Source organism: Labeo rohita, chromosome 18, assembly GCF_022985175.1.
Source record: "Labeo rohita strain BAU-BD-2019 chromosome 18, IGBB_LRoh.1.0, whole genome shotgun sequence".
NCBI lineage: Eukaryota > Metazoa > Chordata > Actinopteri > Cypriniformes > Cyprinidae > Labeo > Labeo rohita.
In genome coordinates, this window is record NC_066886.1 from 8,323,046 (window position 1) to 8,345,607 (window position 22,562).

The 22,562-nt window shown below is 34.2% G+C and overlaps 3 protein-coding genes across 3 annotated transcripts; 2 read left to right on the top strand and 1 right to left on the bottom strand.

Annotated features, from left to right (window-relative positions):
- The first annotated feature begins 1,983 nt into the window (after nucleotides 1-1,983).
- zgc:56622 (uncharacterized protein LOC326033 homolog) lies at nucleotides 1,984-7,709 on the top strand. The gene is made up of 10 exons (XM_051134410.1): nucleotides 1,984-2,305; nucleotides 2,637-2,807; nucleotides 2,890-3,006; nucleotides 4,843-4,920; nucleotides 5,000-5,116; nucleotides 5,277-5,389; nucleotides 5,510-5,597; nucleotides 5,679-5,762; nucleotides 6,822-6,904; nucleotides 7,464-7,709. Exons 1-10 carry the CDS (start codon nucleotides 2,216-2,218, stop codon nucleotides 7,495-7,497), a joined length of 975 nt encoding a protein of 324 aa, XP_050990367.1. The 5' UTR covers nucleotides 1,984-2,215; the 3' UTR covers nucleotides 7,498-7,709.
- A 1,267-nt stretch (nucleotides 7,710-8,976) lies between these two features.
- Nucleotides 8,977-14,228, bottom strand: klhl36 (kelch-like family member 36). The gene is made up of 5 exons (XM_051134326.1): nucleotides 14,122-14,228; nucleotides 13,785-13,867; nucleotides 11,489-12,562; nucleotides 9,912-10,069; nucleotides 8,977-9,766 (listed from the first exon to the last, which is right to left on the bottom strand). Exons 2-5 carry the CDS (start codon nucleotides 13,857-13,859, stop codon nucleotides 9,184-9,186), a joined length of 1,890 nt encoding a protein of 629 aa, XP_050990283.1. The 5' UTR covers nucleotides 13,860-13,867; nucleotides 14,122-14,228; the 3' UTR covers nucleotides 8,977-9,183.
- Nucleotides 14,229-15,620: 1,392 nt separating this feature from the next.
- Nucleotides 15,621-21,073, top strand: cotl1 (coactosin-like F-actin binding protein 1). Its single transcript, XM_051135515.1, has 4 exons — nucleotides 15,621-15,922; nucleotides 16,233-16,315; nucleotides 20,346-20,503; nucleotides 20,680-21,073. Exons 1-4 carry the CDS (start codon nucleotides 15,846-15,848, stop codon nucleotides 20,788-20,790), a joined length of 429 nt encoding a protein of 142 aa, XP_050991472.1. The 5' UTR covers nucleotides 15,621-15,845; the 3' UTR covers nucleotides 20,791-21,073.
- The last annotated feature ends 1,489 nt before the right edge of the window (nucleotides 21,074-22,562 follow it).

Below are 22,562 nucleotides of genomic sequence, written 5' to 3' on the forward strand. Positions count from 1 at the left end.
CTTTAAGGAGAAAAGTGTATTATTATTATTGTTATTATTATTATTAATGAAGATTCTACAAATGTGAGGAGATGGTTGATTTTACCTCCAAGACAAAAAAAGCTTGTTAACCAGTTGTTATCCTCTTACTTTCTCAAGATGTAAACAAACAAATAAATAATTTAAAAACAAATCAGTTATATAGGGTGGGACTTCATTTTGTCCATGGGGAATTGAATGGATTGTTGAATTTATTTATTTATTATTTTTTAATTGCTTAATGCTTCACAAATTTACAGATAAATCATGTGAGTGATGGGTTTTCCCATCCTCGCGCAGGTAAACGCATCATCTGAGATGTCATTGCAACTTGCAAGAGTTAGAGGACGTTATAATGTAATACATCATTAAAAATGGAGAAAATGGTTTCTCTGATTAGATATGTTAAAAATGTTACACTTGGACATAGACGTGTTTCCACAAAACAGCATGGATTGCACGGTTAATGTACTACTGAATACGCTGTTCTGCTAATATATGCTGTCTAAACCACAAAAAAAATGTGTGGAAGCTCCTAAATCATATAGAGAAGGACTTAGTATGCAGGAAAGGGCGCAATATTTTGACAAACTAAAGTTAATAGGTGGTAAAGATACATATGAGCAGTAAGATATTAGCCTAATATTTCACCTACCTGACTGGAAATGATAAAAACAAAGATGAATGTTGTAAAGATTTTTGCCCTGGAAATCCTGGTTCAGTTTGGCCAACCACAAACGCCTTTTGTTCCTCAGACAGTTTTTTCTGCACTGTTCTTCTTGATTTGTTATAACTTTTGGCATAGTACTCCAAATGTTTATTCCGGTCCGATTAATACAGCCCAAAACGTCAATAATTGACCATTTTCAGCAGTAATAATAAATGTGCGAGTTTTGTTTACTATCGGTGCTGCCATTGGACCCTTTTCACAACCCTGTGATGACGCGTTTCAACAGTCGTCATCATCATAAATCCTTTCAAGTTTTTTATATCTTGATTTTTAAAAATATGTATGTACATTTATAACATTATACTTTGTATTATATCACCTTTTTCGTCAAGTAACAAAAAAACTAGTTAAGGCTATTCGAGGGTTTTTCTAATGCCGCGTCTATGGGAGGGACGGTAAATTTGACATTGTTCTCTCTTCCGACTGCCGATATCAGTCTCTCTCAATTTTTTTCCTATGAGTAAAAGTCGTGAAAACACTATCGTGGAGTTGTTATACAAATAAACTACATTAAACAAACCTATAAATTCTATCTTCAGTCCCCGCGCTTTCAACCTGATTTTTCCCATAAGAGCGGGCGCGGCCATTGGTTAATTTTATGGGTATATAACCGCTCCTTTTGCTGTTTGATATTGCAACTTGCTGTGTTTTACCATAGAATTTTAATGTATTATCTTAATTATGAACGCACTAGTTTGTAGTGCAAACAGTTTTACCATTTACTGTAGGTTGTTATTCTTCTGGTTATTTCCCCATAGCGGCTAATGAACCGGATATTTCCAAAACCAACAGATATTTATCTATTATAAACTGATTTCAAGATCAGTCGGATTGCATTCTATCTAGAATGCGTTTCAGAGGGTATTTACACCTGTTTTATCCACAATTTGATTAAATGAAAGCATGAAATGACATGAAGCGATTCAGACAGAATTAAAATGCTTTTGTGTATCACTGTACTGCCCTGTAGTGTTTGGTGCATGAATTACACAATACAATGAAGGCACCTCAAAGGCAAATCTTGGCTCTTTTTATACCTTTCTGTATTTTGTTAAAAGGTACCTAAAGGTGAGAGGTTACAAATGTACAGTTACTTTCGACATTTTAATTTAGCTCTATCAGCGTTGAGAATACTTCCTGATTTGCACACACACACTTCTCGAGGAAGTAACAGGATCACATGAGCTCTAAAGGTCACATTGACAACTGTGCCGACAGCCTGTAGTTTCAGGAAACATACAGACGGGACACAATAGTGTTAAATGATCTGCACCCACATGCATATACACACCGACACACTCCTTGTCAAGTTCAATGATTAACTGCAAAGATAAAGAGAAGGCAGTTCTGCTTAGACTGCAAAGAGGGAGATTGGAGCTAGAAACACAGGGGCATTGGAAAACGACAGGAAAGACAAGTCAATCCACTTAACTGCTGCTCATTTTACACTGCACAAATCTTTCTTACATGGAGGAGAGTGTTGGACAGCCTAGGAAGATTGAACTAAATGATGGCACATACATGCCACTACTGGGACTGGGAACATGGAAGCCAGAGGTAGCATTACACTTCTACAATGGCCTCGTACTAACTCATACACATAGCCTACAAAAATCTGGACATTTGTGTAACATTTACATTTACTTGAATACGGAACTATAGAGGCTAGTTGTCACATTGGACATCTAAGGTGTGACGTTTCATTGCACAAATGCTAGCAGTGATTTTACATGTTGTATGTTAGATATTGTTTGTTTCACTATATCTTTTGACTTTCAGTCTTAGTTTCTGTGTGTAAGCTTCTAAGTCGTTTTTTATTAGTGTAATGATGTCATAATCTTATGCAAGAAACTAGCAGTGTTTTAATGTTTTACTACATGGTGAACAGACCACTCCTCCGGATATGTGTCAGAGGGCAGTCGAGGCAGCGATCGCTGCTGGATATCGGCATATAGACACGGCCTACAGCTACCGGGTCGAGGTAGAGGTGGGGAAGGCCATCCAGTCCATGATACAGCAGGGCATCATCAGACGCCAAGACATGTTCATCGTCAGTAAAGTGAGTTCAAGTTATGTTGGTGCATGTTGGTTTCATTTAAAGGAGAAAAACATCATCCAATAATGATGCCTCTTTTTTCCAGCTGTGGTGTACCCATCATGCTCCTGAAGACATTCCTGTATGCTTAAATAAATCTCTGAAGGACCTTCAACTTGACTACCTGGACCTATACCTAATACACTTTCCAGTAGGACTGAAGGTAATATTAGGAACAAATATATTTGGGTAAATAATTATGTGGATTGAAAATTATTTTAATTATAAATACAATTATTTAAATATATATTAAATTTATCTCATTTTTGACCGAGATGGCTTTTAGCTGGTTTTGCATCTGGACTCTTCATATTAATATAATATTAATATTATAATATTAATAATGAGGACTGAAGGTAATATATGGGAAAAAAATATTTGGATAAATAAATATGTGACAATGACAATTATTTTAATTATAAAATACAATTTTTGAATATTTTTTTAATTAGTTTCTAAATTCATATTTATTTATAAATATATATTATATTAATTATTTCTAAAAATAAATTATTATTATTATTATTATTATTATTGTTATATTATATTATATTATATTATTGTAAACTTACATATACATACATATTTAGTATTTAACTAGTATACTAAGACTAAAAAATATGATTAATAATGTGAAGAATTGCATTTATTATTATTATTTAATAATTATTAATAATAATAAAAACAAATATATATGTACTTATTTAAAATAAATTATTAAAATACATTATTGTTATATTATTATACACATATACAAACAGTATTTTACTACTACTTTTCTACAACTAAAGACTAACAATTATTATTAATACATGTGATATTACATTATATTTTTTTTATTATATACACACACATATTGATACATATAGTATTTTACTATATATATATATATATGTATATATATATACATACAAATTATTTCTAAAATAAATGTTGTTATATTATAATATATTGATATATTGTATTATAATATATTTTATTGTATTATTATACACACACATATGTACATACATATATAGTATTTTACTATTACTTTACTATATATATATACTAATTATTTTTTAAATAAATTATACTTAACTATGAGTAAAAATTAGTAATAATGAGAAAAATTGCATTCAGCCTACCTGGACCTATATACCTAGTAAACTTTCCATTAGGACTGAAGGTAATACAAGACAAATCAATAAATACATAAATAAAAATTTTGATAAATAATTATTTGGAATGAAAATTATTTTAATTATAAATACAATTATTTGAATTATTTGTACATTATATTTATTTATAAATATATCACTTATGGATTTGGAATGACATAACAGTGAGTAATTACAGAACTGTAATTTTTGGGTGAACTAACCCTTTAATAATAAACTATAAACATGTAACACTGTAAATATCATGTAACAACAATGTAGCATCTACTGTTTGAAGTGTGTATTGTTGCATATTGCATGCTGTTTTGCATATGATATTTATAAAATATTTTCTTACTGTGTTATGATGCAGGCCTTCCAGCCTCGATTCAGAGACCTGAGAGCATTCATATCCTCAAAATAATTCTGAAATAAATTTCGTATTATTCATTTATTATTATTATTATTGTATTATATATACATACATTTATAAATAAATGAATATTTTACATTTATACACAGTACTTTATTATAATATTTTTAAATAGTGATAATATAAATTGCATTTATATTATTATTATTATTATAAAAAAATAAAATAAAATAATAATAATAATAATAATATTTTAACCCAATTATATACAAAATTAAAAATGTCGTTCAGCCATGTAAATTGTTAAGTGCCCAAATACTTTTTTCCACTGTACATAAATATTAGTATCAACACTATATTTATAAGTAGCTTCCTGAACATAGTTTGCTGGAGTGTTCTCACTTTTTTTAATCTGCTAAATGATTTGTAGACATTTTATATGGAAGCTAAGGTGTACTTATTGTTTGCAACTTTACAATACTTACAGAAAGTAGGTGATGAGCTTTTCCCAGAAAAAGATGGAAAGATCCTCACAACTGACATTGACTATGTTGATGTGTGGAAGGTAATGCTAACCGCTAACACCAATAATAACAAAACGATGTCTAAATAAGGTTTTTAGAGTTTGCTGCTGTCTCTTTCAGGGAATGGAAGCTCTGAAAGCCACCGGAAAGGTGAAAAGTATCGGTGTGTCTAACTTCAGCACCGAGCAGCTGGAGAGATTACTACCCGTGGCCAAAATCCCACCCGCTGTCAATCAGGTGCATTATATTAGCGTGATAAGATTTAATATTAAATTACATTTGAGTAACCTTAATAAGGAAACATGAAAGAAATATATTTCTCATAATATATGCGTGAGAAATATTCAGTCAGTTTTTAATAACAACATCGTAAATAGGTATTTATATATATCTACAGGTGGAGCTCCATCCTTACTTGGTTCAGTCAGATCTGATTGAGTACTGTAAGTCCAAAGACATTGCTTTAACAGCCTACAGTCCATTTGGTTCACCTGGAAGACCTTCAGAATAGTAAGCTCAAACTATGTTCAAGTTCAAGGACCTTTTCAACTAGAATCAGCTCTTAATCTTATCTAAGAAGGTCAAAACATTTTGTACAATTCTTCCATTTCTGTTTCCTTGCCTCTGCAGTCAAAGAGGAGATACAGATCCCATGGAGTTACTGCAGGACCCTGTTGTTGGGGATGTTGCCAAAAAGCACAAACGGTCCCCTGCGCAGGTCACTTTTCTCAATATGAGTATTGTGCATCATCTACTTTTGTCTTTTTGGGTTTTAATGTTGCATTTGATCATTCTGCAGATTCTGTTGCAGTATCACGTTCAACAGGAAATTGCTGTGATCCCGAAGAGTATGAAACCCCACCACATTTTAGAGAACACCAAGGTAAACTTTTAAATCTTCCATATAAATTTTAATATTATACCCAAATTTTTCTTCCTGTAAGAGCTTGCACAGCCATTTGTAAATTTTATGGGTGTGGCTTCAATGGCTTTTTTGTCTCAGCTGCTTGTTTTTCTGCTGGATATTTGCAGATTGGTGTGTCTTATCATAATTTAATGTATTATCTTAATTATGAACACATGGTTTGTAGAGCAAACAGTTTTAGTCAGTTTTGGTCAGTTACCCGGATGCCCATATTGGAAATGTTTGGATGTAAACAACAGCATGGATTGCACGGTTAATGTACTACTGAATATGTTGTTCTGCTAATTTATGCTGTCTAAACTATGGAAAAAAAGTGTGGAAGCTGCTAAATCATAAGGATTTAGTAAGCAGGAAAGAGCGCAATATTTTGACAAACTAAAGTTAACAGGTGATAAAGATACATACAAGCAGTTTTAATTAAGATACTAGCCTAATATTTTGCATACCTTACTGTAAATGATAAGAACAAACATGAATGTTGTCAAGATACTTGCCCTGGGAATCCTGGTTCAGTTTGGCCAACCTTTTGTTGCTCATACATTTTTTTGCACTCTTCTCCTTGATTTGTTGTAACATTTGGCCGTCTATCGTACTTTTCCTGGTCAGCTGCTATTTTGTGGTTTCATCCTGCTATATACTAAGGCAAAAATTAAAGGGATTTTCAAAAATGAAAATTCTGTTATCATTTTCATCACCCTCCACTTCCAAACTTGTGTGAGTTTCTTTCTTCTGTTGAACACAAAAGAAGATATTTTAAAGAATGTTGATGGTAGCCATTGAATTTTTTTCATACTTTAGAAGTCAATGGCTACCATCAACTGTTTTGGAACATCATGAGGGTGAGAAAATGATTACAGAACTTTCATTGGTTGAACTATTAGTAGAACTAAAGAGTAGGTCTCAATAAACATTTCTTATAATTTTACATTTGTCACATTTTGATCAAGATGAGAACTGTAGATGCTGTAACTAGTATTATATAACTATTAACTATTAATATGATGTGTCTGGGTGCAGATCTTTGATTTCACTCTGGATGAAGAGGATATGAATGCTCTCAGGTCTCTGAATCGAGGCTGGAAGGCCTGCATCATAACACAGTAAGAAAATATTTTGTAAATATCATATGCAAAACAGCATGCAATATGCAACAATACACACTTCAAACAGTAGATGTTACATAGTTGTTACATGATATTTACAGTGTTACAGGTCTATAGTTTATTATTAATAGGTTAGTTCACCCAAAAATGACAGTTCTGTAATTACTCACCCTTATGTCATTCCAAATCCATAAGATTTCTGTTAATCTTCGGAACACAAATTAAGATATTTTTGAGGAAATCCGAGAGCTTTCTGACCCTGCATAGAAAGCAGGATTTGGAATGACATAAGGGTGAGTAACTTCACAATTGTCATTTTTAGGTGAACTATCTCTTTAAGATTTTGACTTTAAACTATTTATTGTAAAAACATCTTAACTTGTGAAAGGCCAGTCATGACAAATCAAGAAGGAGATATTATGTGGATGGCAGCAATATGGCATACATACAGCATTTTGGCAAATGTGTTATATTATGAGGGTTGCTTGTTCGTAATGTGAACTGTATACTTACTACAAAAGCTAGCAGTTAACCGGATGGTGTTGTTGCTCCTCAGATTGGAATCGCATCCATTCTACCCCTTCAAGTGAAATGCTCTTGGTCTTGAATAACCAAGAACCCACCTAGAAAAAGAAAATGACCAAGCACTTCTGGAGTCTGGAGTAAATAAGACAAAACTTTTTCAATTGCTAGATTCAGGCATTTATATGTGTATAGCTGAACTGTGACAATATTTTTGAGAAATGATAACAGATGTCATTATTGTAACTTAATTTGGTTAAAATAAAGCATTAAGGCACATGCAACTTTTAAAAGGTTGTGAGGCGTCTTTTATACTCACCAGGGCTGCATTTATTTGATCCAAAATACAGTAATATTGTGAAATATTATTACAATTTAAAATAACAGTTTTTTTTTATTTTAATATATTTTAAAATGTAGTTTAATCCTGTGATGCAAAGCTGAATTTTCAGCATCATTATTCTAGCAGTGTCACATGATCCTTCAGAAGTCATTCTAATATGACTTGCTGCTCAAGAAACATTTGTATTTAAAGTTTTAAATATAGGAGGAATATGTCAAAGTCATTTATATGTGCCAAACTGCAGCTCGTGCTGCTATGACTATAACTGAATATTGGCATGTAGATGTCTTCAAGTCAGGATTTTGATTAAACATATGAACTTTGGTGCAGATTAAGCATGGTATGTTTGAGTTAGAGTAAAACATGGCATATCCTGTTGCCAACAGGTGACGCTATGATCCTAACTGAATATTTAGATGTCCCTTCAGGCCAGGACTCTTAACCTAACATGTGAAGTCTAATGCAGATTGGAGATTGCATGTTTAAGGTAGTGTAAAACAAGTCATTTCCTGTTGCCAGCAGGTGGCACTATGATTATAACAGAATATTGGCCTTTAGATATGTTCAGCACAGGACTCTTATCAAACAGGTGAATCTTGGGGCAGATCAGACATTGTATGGCTTAACACACTTTCTTTTTTCATGGTGAAACATCAAAGTTTGTCAGGCCGCCACAGACACGCTCTTTAATGCAATTTAACATCAAAAAGAGCTTTATATTGCACTGACCAAATTTGGTGTTGATCCGTTTAAATCTCTAGGGGGAGTTTGTTTAAATACGCCTGAAAATGGCAAAACCAGCACAAAACTTACAGAGAAAATTCAAGATTACAGACTTCCTGTTGACTTCTGGACTTCGTATCGAGGGACTTTTTTGTAGGTATTGGTGTGTTACACGTGTCGACCGAATTTCGTACATGTATGTGAAACATAGCTTGAGGGGCACTTCGCTGAAATTTTAGAGGTGGCACTATCTTGCCATTTTTCCACACCCACTTCTGAAACCCATATCAGTTTTTTACCACTTTTGCTGTGTGTGCAAAGTTTAATGAGTTTTCGAGCATGTTTAGGACCTCAAAAATGCGATTCATTTTAGAGAAGAACAAACTGAACAATCACAATGGAGTCCTCGCACCACCAGTGCTCAAGTCCTAATGATACTGTAAAATCAAATCGTAAACACAAAACACTGCAAACAGTCATGTAAAATGGTCACTTCAGGATGCTTTAATTGTAACTCAGAAGCACATCTTCAAAATGTCCAAAAAAGCTTGTAACAAAAACTACAATATTAATTTGTGCTTTTCAACTTCAATTCATAGTCTAACATCTCACAGTATCTCCTGCTGACCTCTTTTTGACATCAGGCTTATAAAAACCTACATTCAGAAAGTCAAAATTGTTCTTCAGATCACCTGTGTTGCTCTTGGCTGGAGTTCTGTTTGTCCCTCTCTGTGTGTCCTGATGTGTGACCCTCTATACTATTAGTTTGCTGTGGTCTGACAAGGCACACACACGCCGAGGCTCCAGCTATGTGTTTGGGTAGATTTGGACCCAAGACCCATTGTCCCTTCTCTGGAACAAACACTTGAGTGCCTTGAGAAAAGTCCATGGCCTCCCAGGTGTACCCTCCCAATACGTAGATCTTTCCATCCAAGACCGCCACCCCTGCCTCGCTGTTAGGGTACCTGAGAGGGCCTACCTTGGTCCACTGATCAGTCTGCGGGTCAAAGGCTTCCACTCCTAACACGTCGAAACGCTCCATGCTGTCCTCATGGTCATCGCTGCCTCCGATGACATAGATCCTGTCTTCCAGAGACGCCATAGAGTGCCAGCCTCGTGCCAAAATCATGGCCTGTCGCTCTGTCCACGTGTCTGCAGTTTTGGGGTCGTAACTTAGCATGTCACGTCTGTACGGGCCGATCTGGTAATCATGGCCTCCTGAGATGTAAACGATGCCCTTGTGAATAGTGCCTGCATGACCGTATGTGAATCTATGAAGGAAGATAAGAAAAGGTTTTGTAATGTGTGTTTTCTTTTAGTATATTTTAAAATGTCATTTATTCCTATTATTTTCAACATCATTACTCTAGTATCACATGATCCTTTCTTACTGACCGTAAACTTCAGTGGACAAACCTGGGCAACCCTGCAACGTAAGTCCAGTAGTCCTCAGCAGGATGGTACACTTCTACAGAAGACAAAGCACCGCTATCATTGCGTCCCCCAACAGCTATAAGACTGTCTCCCAAAGTTCCCAGATAGAAATCCACACGCCGCTGGTTCATAGGGGCACCCTGCAGATCAACAGATCACTTGAATTATCATTCACTTTACAATAAGGTTCCATTAGTTAATGTTAGGTAATGTAATAACTAACACGAATGAACAATGAACAATACATTTATTATAGCATTTATTAATCTTCGTTAATGTTAGTTAATAAAAAATACAGTTGTTCATTGTTAGTTTATATTACTTCACAGTGCATTAACTAATGTTAACAAGCACTTTTGATTTTAATAATGCATTAGTAAATGTTGAAATTAACATTAGCTAAAATTAATAAATGTTGTAGAAGTATTGTTCATTGTTAGTTCATGTTAACTAAAGTAGGTAACTAATGAACCATATTGTATGGTGTTACCAAATTTTTACAGCTTTAATTTTAGTTTCAGATATAGTTTTAGTTAACTGTTATAACTGTATATCGTTAACTAGACTATAAGTATAAAGTTTTTATTCATTTCAGAATTTATTTTTATTTTATTTTATTTATTTAAGTAATTTGTATTAATTCATTTTATTTAACTCAATTAAAGTGAAAAATGTTGCTTTGGCAACTAGCTGATAGAAAGTTCTTTATATTTAATTTTACTATATTTTATTTAAATTATATTACTTTTATTAATTTTTATTTGTATTTTTTATGTTTTAATTTTAGTTTCAGTTAACTATTATAACTGTATAAAGTTAATTGTTTATTTTTATTATTTTTAATTGTACTTAAAAATTCTGCCTTAGCAACTAGCTGAAATAGAAAGTTTTTTATATTTAATTGTATTATATTTCATTTTAATTTTATTAACAATCAGTTAATTTATTTTTATTTTTTATGTTTATGTTTTAATTATAGTTTTAGTTAACTATTATAACTGTATATAGCTAACTATATAGTTTTTATTAATTTTATTAATTTTTATTTTTTAATTATTATTTTTTATTAATTCATTTTATTTAATTAAATTAAAATGAAAATTTTTGCCTTGGCAACTAGCTGAAATACAAAGTTTTTTATATTTAATCTTATTATATTTTATTTACATTTTATTAACTTTATTTATTAACGTTTGTTTCATTTACTTTTTTTATAGTTTTCATTTTAGTTATAATTTCAGTTAACTATTATAACTGTATATAGTTAACTAAACTATATAGTTTATATTAATTTTATAATATTTTGTTGTTTATTTATTTTTTATTATTAATTAATTTTTATTTAATTTTAGTTTAATTCAAACTAGCTAAAATTGAACGTTTTTTATATTTAATTTTGATTTTAGTAACTTTTATTATATTATTATACATTTATTAAAATTTATATAATTAAATTTAAATTACATTTTTTATGGTTTTAATTTCAGTTTCATATATAGTTTTAGTAAACTATTTTAACTATTTTGACTTGTCAAACTGTCAAGTGTGAAGTGTATTACCTTAACCCACGAGTTGCTTCGGGGATCATATCGATACAGCAAGTTGCTTGCAGAATCTCCTCCATTGTCCCTTGAGGAGCTCCCACCTGCAGTAAAAATAAATCCCCCCAAAACAGCAACACAGTGGTGACTCCTCTGAGCCGGTAGCTGAGTCTCGACAACCCATTTTCCTGCTTCTTCATCCAACCAGCACACCTCAGCGCTCAACTCCTCTCCACGTTCAGACACCTCCCCTCCCACCAACAGCAGACGTTCCACACCTCCTCGAAGGCCAGTGCGCGTTGTCTGCAATACAGGTTGGGCGCTGACTCTCGTGTGGTAACCCACGGCCTCCTCCACTAATGCCTCACAGCCTGCATCCGGAGGCAGCAGAGAGCGTATGGCCGGCAACACGCACCCTATGAGGACATCAGGCGGAATGAGAGCAAAACGAATGTTGGAGAGGAGCTGCTGGGCGAACGCGAGACGTTCGGGTCTTTGACTCAACCACTGCAAGGTGACCTGGAGAAGAGCTTGCTCGTTCTCATGCTGCACCTGCTCATCTGCAATGTAAGCACACAGCTTGGGCATCCGCACATCTTGAAGAAACTCGGATGTGACGGAAAGCGTGGAGAAATGCTCCAGAATGAAGCGGTCTATGAAGGCGTCCAGCCGGTCCAGGCTGTAGAGGAAGGCAAGCTCCTGCAGGTACAAATAGTTGTCCTCACGTACCTCTTTCTCCAGATACTGGCAACAGAAATCCACAGCTCGCCACACCTGCAGCAAGTGAGCAGTTTCCAGGACGTAGTCGATGTTTCCACCATCGAGTGGTAACTCGCCGCTGTACAGGAAGTCTACAACTGCTTTCACGCCAACGTACGAGGCTCCCACAAGCTCTACTTCTGCCTCGTGCTCCTCGCGCATCCCCAAGGTGAACATCGCCTGGAAGTAGGGGCTGGATACTGCAAGCAACGCCCGGTGTGCAGGGATCCGCTGTTCATCGGCCACCAGAACGACATCACACAGCTGGCCATGCTGTCTTTGCTCATTTAAACCTTGAAGGAGGTAGTTAGCCTGGTCTGCCCATCGATACACCTGTTGTACATGAGAGTTAGTTAGTGCATGATAGTTTCAAGACACTTGATATAGACTATAGATAGTAAATGTGCAGTTTTTTTTATTATATATACACTACCGGTCAAAAGTTTTTGAACAGTACGATTTTTAATGTTTTTAAAGAGTCTTTTCTGCCTACGAAGCCTACATTTCTTTGATCTAAAGTACAACAAAACAGGAACATTTTGAAATATTTTTTACTATTTAAAATAACTGTTTTCTATTTGAATATATTTTCAAATGTAATTTATTCCTGTGATCAAAGTTACATTTTCAGCATCATTTCTCTAGTCTTCAGTGTCACATGATCCTTCAGAAATCATTCTACTATGCTGATCTGCTGTTCAAGAAACATTTTATTATTATTAATATTATCAATATTTAAAACGGTTGAGTAAATTTTTTTCAGGATTCTTTGATGAATAGAAAGATCCAAAGATCAGCATTTATCTGAAATAAAAAGCTTTTGTAACATTCTACACTATACCATTCAAAAGCTTGGAGTCAGTATATTTTTTTTTTTGGAGAAATTATAGAAATTAATACTTTTGCTTAGTAAGGATGCTTTAAATTGATCAGAAGTGATGATAAAGACATTTATAATATTACAAAAGATTTCTATTTCAGATAAATGCTGTTCTTTTGAACTTTCTATTCATCAAAGAAACCTGAAAAAATTCTACTCAGCTGTTTTCAACATAATAATAATAAATGTTTTTTGAGCAGCAAATCAGAATATTAGAATTATTTTTGAAGGATCATGTGACTGGAGTAATGATGCAAAAAAATCAGCTTTGAAATCACAGGAATAAATTACATTTTAAAACATATTCAAATAGAAAGCATTTTTTTAAAGAGTAAAAATATTTCTGAATTTTACTGTTTTTGCTTATTTATAAATAATCCAGTTATGCATCAGTGTTACTTCAGTATTATTTTATATCATTGTTTTATTTTTTATTGGCTTTCATTTTAATATTGCACATTTTAGTCATTTTATAGTCATTTTGCATGCGCTTTAGTAATTTTCATTAGTTTTTTTGGGGTTTTCATGTTTCTGTTTAGCTTATTTTTATCTCAGTTTCTTTTTATTTCAATTAGTTTCCATGTAAGTTAAAAAAAAAAATCTAATAATTATTTTTTATTGCAATTATCGAAAATGTTTAACTGTTTTACTTAACAACACCTCTGTCATTCATACCTTTGAAGATTCACTTATTCTGTGAGGGCGTGAAAGGCGATATTGCTTCCCACTATCCATTGTGTCATCTGCCATAAGACTATCTGCAAGATCATAATCATAATGAATTAATTAATAATTATCTTAAGTAGTTAAAAGGAACCATATATAATACACATATATATTCCGTTTAAAACAGGAACAGACAGAGCAGAAAGTCAGAAGCTGAGTACAAAAGGAAAGGAGCATTTATACAATCATTCCTGACTACGTTTCATTGATATTCAGTATAACTGGACATATTTTATCGATAGAGCTGTGACAACAACCGCATAATAAAATGCAGATATTATTTTACCATTTTTCCATTCTTTGTCCGTATTGATTACTAGTTAAATGTCCGTAAGTGACTATTAACAAGTTATTTTGACCGTTGCACAGCGAAGCTGAGTTCTCACTTCCGTGTTGCGCTTCATTTCAAAATAAAAGTCACTTTTGTGCTCAAGTTCGCAAAAAATCAGACTGTAGCATAATAATAATAATAATAATAATAATAATAATAATAATAATAATGTCCAAGAAAAGGGCTATCTTTGTGATTGTGTTGGCATGTACCATTAAAGCCATGTACCATTGTTCCCAGACCAAATTTCTAACATTAAAGCTTCAAACGAATGACCACCAAACGTGACACAAACCTTTCGGCTGTTCTGATTAGGTACTTCTATCTTTTCTGACTGGTCCTTCAAACTTCCAACTGACAAAACTCGAATGTAAACAAACAGAAGCATTTTTAACCCGTTTAAGCTTAAGTTAAATCTATCTAAACTACCAGTCAAAAGTATTTTTTAATAAGTCTCTTCTGCTCACCAAGCCTGTGTTTATTTGATTGAAAAAAACAACAGCAAAATGAAATATTTTTTGCTATTTAAAATAGCTGTTTTTTATTTTAATATATTTTAAAATATATTTCTGTGATTCAAAGCTGAATTTTAGCATCATTACTCAGTGTCACATGATCCTTCAGAAATAATTCTAATATTCTGATTTGCTGCTCAAAAAACATTTATTATTATTATCAATATGTTGAAAACAGCTGAGTAAATTTTTTTCAGGCTTCTTTGATGAATAGGAAGTTCATAAGAACAGCATTTATCTGAAATAAAAATATTTTGTAACATTATAAATGTCTTTATCATCAATTTACAGCACCCTTGCTAAATTAAAAAAACTAAAAACTATACTGACTCCAAACTTTTGAATGGCATAGTGTATAATGTTCCAAAAGCTTTTTATTTTAGATAAATGCTGATTTTTGGATCTTTCTATTCATCAAAGAATCTTGAAAAAAAAATGTATTCAACTGTTTTAAACATTAATAATAATAATAAATAATAATAAATGATGCTAAAACTTCAACATTAAAATCACAGAAATAAATTACATTTTAAATTATATTAAAATAAAAAAACTTATTTTAAATAGTAAAAATATCTCACAACATTACTGCTTTCGCTGTATTTTGGATGAAATAAATGCAGGTTAAAAAAAAAAATATTTTTAAATGTTTATGCTAATATATGATCATATTTGTTGTTCTGACGATTTTAATAATGCGAATTTTAGGATTAAATTTGTATTTTTTGGTACGATTCGCCTATGGTAGGCCTGATTCTCGTTTGTAATCCAAATATTACACAAAAGACCAACCCATTGTTCTCAACCCAGGTCCACAAGATGGCAGAGTAACTCAGACCAACTGTTAGAAGACAGAACAGAACTGGGTGGATTTAATGCAGCTCAATACCCAGGTTGGCCATTAGGAGGAGGTAAAACCGGCGTGAGCTCCCTGATTCACTGGAACAGCAACCTGACAGACAAATATCACTAACGCCCATTAAGAGGCAATAGGAAATGAATCGAGTCGTGAAATTAGTTGCCACTCCATCCCACTGAGAGAAGAGACCTCCCTGCCACACCAGCAGACCCTCTCTGTCGCACTTTGGGATTTATCCGCATTTTCTCTCACTCCCCCGGCTTTGTCCAGCATTTAGATACCTTATCTCCCCTTGCATCGTCGAAATGGCAACGCGAATTGACAAAGAGGCTTGCAGAGAAGCATATAATCTGGTGCGAGACGACACCACAGATGTATGCTGGTGAGTGAAGCCTTGATTTGCTGCACATCCACAGATGCTGTTTGGCGCGTATTGCCTGAACTCGCTACATTGTTTCAACAATTAGAATCTTTTTCAAATTTTAAAAACTAAACGCTGTTTTAATTGATTCAGTGATAGTATGTGGTGCAACATGTAGGGATGGGTCTTGTAATACGAGGGAAGTGTGTCAAAATCTAATTGGCAGCCTACCTAGGCAGCATTTGGGCCAAAAACGTCTAAGTAGGCTGCTCTGTGGGTTTTGAGACACAGCCAGCATTTAAAGTTAAAATATCAATTTTGCTGTTTAAAGGGCGTCTTTTAAGTATGATGGATCTACCATTGTACCAGCTGGTCATGGGTCCGACTACGAAGAATTCAAGAATCAATGTACAGGTGAGTCAATTTTTTTTTTTTTTTTTTTTTTTTTGCCATTTACCTGCTTTGATTATTGTTGGAATGACTTTAATTTGTATTGCAAAGCAATTAATCAATAAATCAAGTGTTAAGAGAAAGCTCACCCAAAAATGAAAGATACATCATTTAGTTACCTTAAATTTATAGCCTTTAAGTCTGACAGACTCAAAAGTCAGGTTCTAACTTTACATATAGGTTTGAAACAATAAATTATAACATAAGTTTCATTTTTGGGTGATCTGGCCCTTTAAGTTCTTCATCGCATCAGTAGGAAGTCATTCATTTTCCAAGGTAGACAATACCAAATATGGTTTCATACTTGTCCTAAGCGACATGACATGAGGCGAGCAACTGGTGGGAAGTTTGCTGAGAGGATTTTAGTAAATATAAACACGTTTGTGTTTGAAATCAACCAGAATGATCTAAGATGAATTCAGTTTGTTATACTGAGCACTATATTTTATAACTGTAAATAACTGTCTAGCTTCACTGAGAGAATGAAATGATGTCATTTTTCGCCTCTCATTCTGTCATCCTAATTGAACAGAGATTTGGGTGTGGTGCTCAGTTCAGTCTCCATGAGTAGATTGTGCAGACACTAGCAGATGTAAACTTGTAAAAATGTTGCAATGCCTTGGCTTCCGGCACTGTGCTCTGACAGATGATCAAGGATGTCTTCCTGTATGGAGCAGTATGTTACAATAAGCAATTTAATTGATGAAGAATACTTTAGTTGTGAAGTTTACTTACTTTAAATCCAAACAGAAAAGATGTAGCCATCCATAAACTGATTTATCCAAAAATAAATGTATTTATGTATTATTTCGGAAGCTTCTTGAGTAGAATCTTCTGTAGTGAACGGGACAAAATAAAAAAAATAGGGCAGCAAAATTGTCTCTTTAAAGAGATATCATAAAGTGTCAGTCAGTGGCATTATGAATGACTCTAATTTTATTATGTGGTTTTATGTGATAGAGATGTGATGGAGTGATCTGCTCCTTTTTACTTTCGTGCATAAAACTCAAAATGGGTTTCTAGGTCAGAGTGGTTCCAAATTATAGAGCAAGACACATTTTTTCAGATGAACTTTGCTAAATCTAAAGCTTGCGTTTTAGGTCATGCCAAATATTTGAACTATTTAGTTGTGCTGCATCATAGCCTGTCAACCTGGAAGTACACTACACATGTAGTCAGCACAAAAAAGCTGACTTTCTGAAAGCAGCTTCTTTAGAAATGTGCTGCTTGCACGCAAGAGGAAGTAGAAGTGCATGAAAGCATTGCAACATCGCGAAAGTGTCAAAGTGTCGCCGTGTTTTCACATAATCGTAAAATAAGACAGCGCAACTTTTTTTTTTTTTTTTTTTTTTTTTTTTACTAGAGTCCATGCTTTCCCATTGTTCACTTAGCATGTGGACACATGACAAGCAAAGCTCACTTCCTAAATGTGGTTTGTTTGAGGTTTCAGTTCTGTCGAAATACACCAGAGGTCTCTATAATGTGACTTCGATTCATTATCCACTTTGCGCTTGAAACTTTAACAGCCAGTGTGCCAAATACAACTGACAGTATTACCCATGGTTCCCTGACTTAGCTTCTTAAACCTTAAGCCCAGTTAATCAACAACAGAAAACCAGATATTATCAGTCTCAAGAAGAGCCAAAGGAGAATTCACCTGAGCGTTTGTTTTCCAGTGAAGTCGTACTAAGATTGTATTAAAACACTGTAAATTAAACACAGTACAAGATGGAACAAAAGCATAATGCCCTTTGGTATGTATGTATGTGTATGTATATGTATGTGTTTGTTGCTATAATTATTAGGGATATAAGCAGAAGCTTCAGAACCATCTTCACAGATCCATAAAGATCAAAGCGCAAAGGTGTGCACCACTTGATATGTGAAAGCATGGTTTAACAAAAGCTTTCTTCCGCATAATATTCTCTCTAATACTGACAGTGTCTAAACAAAGGCATGCCACAGTTAAGTGCAATTGATGTTATCTTTGACTCTACTCCCAGTGCCACTGCATTGCAGTTATAGCACGTTTGGGAGGAAGTGGCCAGCTGTTAAGCTGAGAGAGACGGGGAGTGTTACAGATAAAATATTACACCATAAATCACCCTTATCAAAGGAGCCTGTTAACTAGATCACCTCCTGTCCTCACCCACTTTCTCTACTCCTTGTTGTTCATGCCGTATGATGTCATAGAGCTTAAATTTCTCAGCCTCGTCTGCTGCTAGCACGTGATGCTCTCAGATTGCAGTTCATATCGTGACGTCTTTCTCTGGAAAGGACAACAATGCAATAGTGTAGATTCAAAACGCTACAATGGAGACAGTGTTCAGTTGAATCCAAGTGCTTACTTATTAAACAAACAAACAGGTTCAGCTAAACTGAAGTGACAATAGTGAAGCATATTAATGCGATGTTCAAAATGAATTCCAAACATCAAAATCATTGATGCGTGTTATTCCAAATAAAAATTCCCTGTAGCAAACAGTATTAGTTTGCTCCGCCCCTTCAGCGGACGTCATGAATCTTACTGTTTTAACTCCTCCCCTTCAGGCACCAGGGCTCCGCCTCTTCACTTTTCACTCACAGTTTTTTTTGTTAAATATCCTGTTTCACTAGAATAGGTCAGATTATGAAAGTAAAATAAGTTGTTGACTTAAATATATATATGTTGTTTGACTTGTTTTTTTTTTTAGTTGGGGGCTTTTCTCAGCAAACATTTTGAATAGTTAATTAACTTAAAGGGATAGTTCACCCAAAAATGAAAGCGTTGCCATTAATTATTCACCCTCATGTCATTCCAAACCCATAAGACCTTCTTCAGTTCTTCTTCAGAACACAAATTAAGATATTTTTGATGAAATCGGAGAGCTTTCTGACCCTGCGTAGACAGCAACGCAACTGAGACGTTCAAGGCCCAGAAAGGTAGTAAGGACATTGTTAAAATAGTCCATGTGACATCAGTGGTTCAACCATAATGTTATGAACAGTGTTGGGGTAAGTCACTTTTACGGATTACAATATTGCGTCACTCGCTTAAAAAGTAACTAATTGCGTTACTTAGTTGCTCTTTACATTACATTTACATAACATAACATTACTTTTGTGTTACTTTTTCTCACCTGGGCTGGGCTTGCTAACAAAAAAATAACAAATAACACACTTATATTTGCCAAGTAATGTTTAAAAAATAATCATTTTTGCTTATTTGTAAGATTGAATTGGACCGTCAAAGGTCAGCAGTGAGATTAAATACATAATATATATTTTTGTTAATTATTGCCGGTTTGTGGAATATTCTGAGTTTGCCTTTTACTGTTTTTATTAATTTCTAGAAATACCGAATCAAGTGAGATGTGTAAATGCATGTTAACATTTAGTCTAGAACTACAGTAACTATCAAGTTTACTCGCAATTTCTCTCAACACAGAAACAAGAAGTTTCAATCAATAAATGGGAAAACAAAGTAACTTGTTACTTATTTAAAAAGGGAACTCAGATATTTTGTTGTAAACTTAAAAGTAATGTGTTACTTTACTAGTTACTTGAAAAAAGTAATCTGATTACGTAACTTGAATTACTTGTAATGCGTTACCCCCAACACTGGTTATGAAGCTACAGGAATACATTTTGCGCGCAAAGAAAACCAAAATAACGACTTTATTCAACAATAATAATGCGCCTTTGACACACATTTACATGAGTCGAAGAAATTGTTGAAAAAAGTCGGGGCTTTTTTGCGCACAAAGCATTCTTGTAGTTTTGTAATATTACAGTTGAACGACTGATGTCACATGGACTATTTTATCAATGTCCTGGGCCTTGAACTTGTTCGATGCATTGCTGTCCAAGCTGGGTCTTACAGGTTTGGAACGACATGTTCTCATTTTTGGGTGAACTATTCCTTTAATCACACATTGACCATATAACACTTTTAATCAATTCACAGTCCTAAACGAAGCAACACTTTAAGGCTTTCTTTCTCTTTGACTCTCAGATGACAACCGACTCTTCGGTTTTGTAAGGATCACGACAGGCGACGCCATGAGCAAGCGTGCCAAGTTCACCCTCATCACCTGGATTGGCGAAAACGTCAGCGGACTGCAAAGAGCCAAGATTAGCACTGACAAGACGCTGGTAAAAGATATTGTGCAGGTGGGTTTTGTGTTCTCTAATTCCACATGCAAACTCTCCGACTCAGACTTACAAAGTTCGACACACCCAGACAAGCAGATTTCAAGTTCTTTTTCACTGTAAACAAATCGGGGCGTTCATGCAAACGTGCCTTTCCCTCTATCACTCATAGTGTTTTCCCTCCTTTTTCCATGCAGAACTTTGCCAAGGAGTTTATGATCAGCGATCCCAGAGAGCTGGAGGAAGAATATCTCCGCACCGAGCTGAAAAAGGCCGGCGGGGCCAACTACGACGCCCAGGCTGAATAGAACTTTGCTAAGGGTTGGAGGAGAAGGAAGAGGAAAACGTCATCTCATACACACGCACACACAAACATACACATACACACAGACAAACACGAATATACATACCTCACCCCTCTTGCCAATCTGGCCATGGTTGATTTATCTATCTACTGTACTGTGTATCATCTCAAAGTCATCTCTACTAGTGCTATGAGGTTATCTTGTTCTTCAGGGGCATTTTTGTAACTAGTTTCTGACGATGCTCCTTTTGGCTCAGAGTTGTCATCACTGTGATACGCTTCCATAATCGATGGAGAGCATACGAGTCCAGCATTGTTTTCCAAGGGGTTTATTGTGAATTTTCATCTCCCCGCTGAATACAGACCACTGTGTTTACTGTCTCAATCTCCCATGGAGAGGAAGACGTCATGGAATGTGTGCATTTGTGTATGTGTGTGTTTGCAGACACTGCACTGTGACCGGCTAACTTGCATGCAGGGGGTGGAGTCTTAAAGGATCTCGTAGCTCTGATTGGCTGTTTCGCACTCTTAACCCAACCAAGGAGCAGCCATTTCTCTAGTGTAGCCTTTGTTTTGGATTAAATTCAAATACCCAAGAATGTCACTTTTCTTTTTTTTTTTTTTTTTTTTTTATTAAAAAGTAGGTTTTATTTGCTTCAAAATACAACATGTGGATCTTCCTTTAAAATAAAATTGCCTCCAGAGCCAAGACAAGAAATATGATGGTCACAAAAGCAATCATGTCAGAATAAAATTGTTGTTTTTTTCAAGATGTTGTCCTTGTGTTATATTTTGCTTTACCCTTTAATATGGAAGCCCATTTCCACCATAGATTAAAAGAAATTGTGACTTTTTCACAATTCTTAATTTTTTCCTTGCAATTCTAAGTTTATATCTCAATTTGCACTGTTTCTTGCAATTCTGATTTTTATTTATTTTTTACAATTACTTTTTTGTGTCAGAAAAAAACAGAATTGCAATATTTTCTCTGAGATTTCTGAGAAAAAAAAGTAAAAATTGCAAGACATAAACTCAGAATGACTCATGAACTTATGACATTTTTCTTGCCATTTTGAACTCTACAACTCACAATTCTAAGTTTAAGTCTTGCAATTCTGACTTTTTGTCCGAAATCCGAGTTTGTCTCACAATTTTGACTTTTATTTGAATTCAGAGTTTCTATTCACAATTCTGACTTTGTTGCAATTCTGAGTTTATCTTGCATTATTATGTCACAGATTAAAAAAAAATACTTATTTAAAAAAAATTATTTTATATATTTTTCTCTTAACTTTTCATGTAATGAGTTTATATCTTAAAATTCTGACTTTTTTTCTCAGAATTTATGTACAATTGCGAGTTATCATGTCACAATTGAAGCATAGCAGAGAGTTTGATTGATAGGTGATCTGACCAATTATAATGCAGAATCTGTCATTTTTGACCAAATCACAAACCAGACTGGAAAGTGGATGCATGTTGGTAGGTTTGCAAGATGTAGACTGAGATTTCTGAGAGAAAGGTAAAAATTGTGAGATGAAAACGGAATTCTGACATTTTTCTTGCAATTCTGAATTTAAATTTTGCAATTCTGACTTTTCTCTGAATTCCGAGTTTGCAGCTGACTTTTTTTTGTCTGCAATCTGAGTTTATCTCGCAATTCTGACTCTTTTCCTCTGTATTATGAGTTTATACAGTTAAGGTCAAAAGTTTACATACACCTTGCAGAATGTTCACTATTTTACCAAAATAAGAGGAATCATACAAAATGCATGT

Excerpts from the sequence above, each read along its gene's own strand:
- klhl36 (XM_051134326.1), bottom strand. The coding sequence starts at position 13,859 with ATGGCAGATGACACAATGGATAGTGGGAAGCAATATCGCCTTTCACGC. Across the intron at positions 12,563-13,784 it reads GAATAAGTGAATCTTCAAAG|GTGTATCGATGGGCAGACCA; the intron begins GTATGAATGACA and ends CATGTACAACAG. Across the intron at positions 10,070-11,488 it reads GAAGCAACTCGTGGGTTAAG|GGTGCCCCTATGAACCAGCG; the intron begins GTAATACACTTC and ends GTTGATCTGCAG.
- cotl1 (XM_051135515.1), top strand. The coding sequence starts at position 15,846 with ATGGCAACGCGAATTGACAAAGAGGCTTGCAGAGAAGCATATAATCTG. Across the intron at positions 15,923-16,232 it reads GACACCACAGATGTATGCTG|GGCGTCTTTTAAGTATGATG; the intron begins GTGAGTGAAGCC and ends TGCTGTTTAAAG. Across the intron at positions 16,316-20,345 it reads ATTCAAGAATCAATGTACAG|ATGACAACCGACTCTTCGGT; the intron begins GTGAGTCAATTT and ends TTTGACTCTCAG.
- zgc:56622 (XM_051134410.1), top strand. The coding sequence starts at position 2,216 with ATGGAGGAGAGTGTTGGACAGCCTAGGAAGATTGAACTAAATGATGGC. Across the intron at positions 2,808-2,889 it reads ACATGTTCATCGTCAGTAAA|CTGTGGTGTACCCATCATGC; the intron begins GTGAGTTCAAGT and ends TCTTTTTTCCAG. Across the intron at positions 4,921-4,999 it reads ACTATGTTGATGTGTGGAAG|GGAATGGAAGCTCTGAAAGC; the intron begins GTAATGCTAACC and ends TGTCTCTTTCAG.